Source organism: Anopheles bellator, chromosome 1 (genome assembly GCF_943735745.2).
Source record: "Anopheles bellator chromosome 1, idAnoBellAS_SP24_06.2, whole genome shotgun sequence".
NCBI classification, from domain to species: domain Eukaryota; kingdom Metazoa; phylum Arthropoda; class Insecta; order Diptera; family Culicidae; genus Anopheles; species Anopheles bellator.
Window position 1 is genome coordinate 35282557 of NC_071285.1, and position 2526 is coordinate 35285082.

At 51.2% G+C, this 2526-nt stretch overlaps 1 protein-coding gene across 1 annotated transcript; it reads right to left on the bottom strand.

Annotated features, from left to right (window-relative positions):
* Nucleotides 1–331: 331 nt before the first annotated feature.
* On the bottom strand, nt 332–2096 carry LOC131215500 (E3 ubiquitin-protein ligase MARCHF3-like). The gene is made up of 6 exons (XM_058209891.1): nt 1921–2096; nt 1120–1254; nt 908–971; nt 636–785; nt 486–547; nt 332–404 (listed from the first exon to the last, which is right to left on the bottom strand). The coding sequence occupies exons 1-6, from the start codon at nt 2094–2096 to the stop codon at nt 332–334; spliced, it is 660 nt and encodes a 219-aa protein (XP_058065874.1).
* Between the last annotated feature and the right edge of the window lie 430 nt (nt 2097–2526).

Consider the following 2526-nt stretch of genomic DNA (forward strand, 5'->3'; position numbering starts at 1 on the left):
AGAAGTGTCTACCGAGCAACACTCGGTGCGTTGGTTGATGGCATAATTTCAATTAATATACACCAAATGGACAAAGGACGGAAACCGGGCACCTTGTTGGCATGGTTTTCAGAATCTTTCCCATTGTCACTTGGCGTGGCGCAAATCTTGGTGGCCTCACGCCCGGTCCTGGCCCAAATACAAATAATTTCGTAATGCAAATTGTTGAAGTACTTGCCACATTCACAGTTGGGTGATTTTTTTCTCGCACACACACAGGGCGCCGTTGCGTAATAAGTAGTGGTGGACATCTTCGAATGTTCGGACCGGTCGCTGGTCCACTGCACGGCTTCTACACGGATTCGTCCGGATAGCGGGAAAATTCTCGAACGGACAGCCGCACACATCTCGCCGACTTCCACCAGCTAGAAAACGGGCACGGTAAAATGAGGTCACGAGGCGGGGGATGGGGGGGTACGGACTGCGGCACCACCGTGTCCACTTACCGATACCAGGGAAAAATGTGATCCCGCGCAATAATTAGAACGTTGCCGACGTAGGCAAGAATCTACGAATCGAGCGAAATGAGGTCTACGGTCAGTGGAGCGCCCCAAAATGAGGGCCCCCTGGAGCTGGGCTGGCCAAAGATAACTTACAACCAAAGACAGGAAGGAAATGGCCGCTATTTTAGCGATCTGCTCGGCGAATGGGTTGTGCTCGTAGTCCTGGAACCGTAGCACCAGCACGCTCACCAGTGTTAGCATGAAGCAAACAAACGACATGATGAAATAAATCATAAGATCGGACTAGGGGCGAAAGAGAAAAGGGCACACGCGCGGGAGCGAGATACGACAAACTTTGAAGTGAAACATTCCCAGGCTGGGTCCCTGCCGGGGCGCGAAAGGGGAGATCCCATAAACGTTCTTACCATCAAAAGGTTGCGATGGTCGGGGTTCCGGTACCATACCAGCACCGACTCGCAGCATCCATATCTGAAATGGAAATGAACGCATAAACAGAAACGGTTCGCATAATTTTAACCCCTTTTGGCCGTCGTCAGGCGGCTCTCTTCCAGCCAGCCAGTCAGCAGCAGCAGCAGCGGCAACATGGCTCTAGGAGATGTTTGGCTGCAGCGCTCACCTCAGTGCTTCATGGGTTTGAAATGTGTGCAAACACAGCTCGCAGCTGGTGAGTCCGGAACGGTTCAGCCACAGCTCCAGGCACTCCTGATGAACATACTTCATCGTACCCTTGCACAGGCACGGCGATATCATGCTTCGGTTCCAACGGCCGCCCATCGTCGTCGGCCCCACCCGAATGCAGAAAGAGAGACAGAAAGGCAGCATATTTTTAGTTTAATTGATCCGGGTCATCCGGGGGTAATATTGGCTGAAATGGATCGTTTGTTTACCGTGATTCTACGGCGGACCGACTTGGGACGTGCGACTAAATATTGGTTAATGTATGAAGAAAAACGTGCAAATGCAGCCTGAATTAATAAAGCTCATGCTGGGGCCCCGGTATGGCGTAATTGAAATTGCTCACACGGAGCGATGGCACGTTGGAAAACTAATCCGGAAAACAAATCGCATCATCAAAATAGGAACCGTCCGTTGGCCGATATTTTGCAATCGCACCAATTCGCGCGCGGGCCGCGCGGGCTACGCATGTTTGAAGTTTGGAAACACCGTGCACGGGGATTAATTTATCGGAGTACCACAGACAGCCGGGGAGGCACACCGGCCCACAGAACAGGAGACCACCACCGGACCAGACGCCGGGATAATTTGCATGTGGCAATATGCATCCAAACGGCTTTTATGCTTACCGCAGCACACCGATAACGCTGCCACAGTCGGCACAATATGTGGGCGATGTGTGTAGAGATAGAGTTTTTTTTTGTAGACCATCTGCCACAGCCCATCCCGCCGGCATCCTTACCTATTCTGCTCGTCGCTCGAGCTCTGACAAATGCGGCACAGCACCGAGTCCGTGCTGCTGGCACGCGATTCGTCAAATCGGCCCACTTCCGACTGCTGCGAGTCGGTTCTATCGATACCGTCCAGCGAACCGGGGCACTTCGCCGGCACGGCGTCTGCGACCGACGGAGTCTGCATCGGGAGGCTTGGCTTGATATTTCGAAATTGGTGCAAAATTCTAATTTGGTTTCGGCAAAATCAACTTAGCACAACACAGCAGCAGCACAAAAAAAATAAAAACGTTGGAATGTATTTATCAAACGGATACAATTTGAGTGCCTCCGCTACGTTCGAAGAGCCAAGGCATGGTGAATATTCAGAGTCGACGGGTGCTTTGATGTCACACACTGTGTTTTGGGTGCGCATTGAAATTGGATAGCTGTGGTTGCTTAGTTCAACCGAATCTCGAAAGCCGTTACTGGCGACCAAACTTTCCGATCACACATAGCACAGGATTGTGATAAAAAAGTGATGGGCCCGGCTTATCTGACGGCAAACCATTTTCTGATATCACGCCAAAAAAAACACAACAAACTAGGAGCTAGCAGGATGATTTCGTATTTGGCTG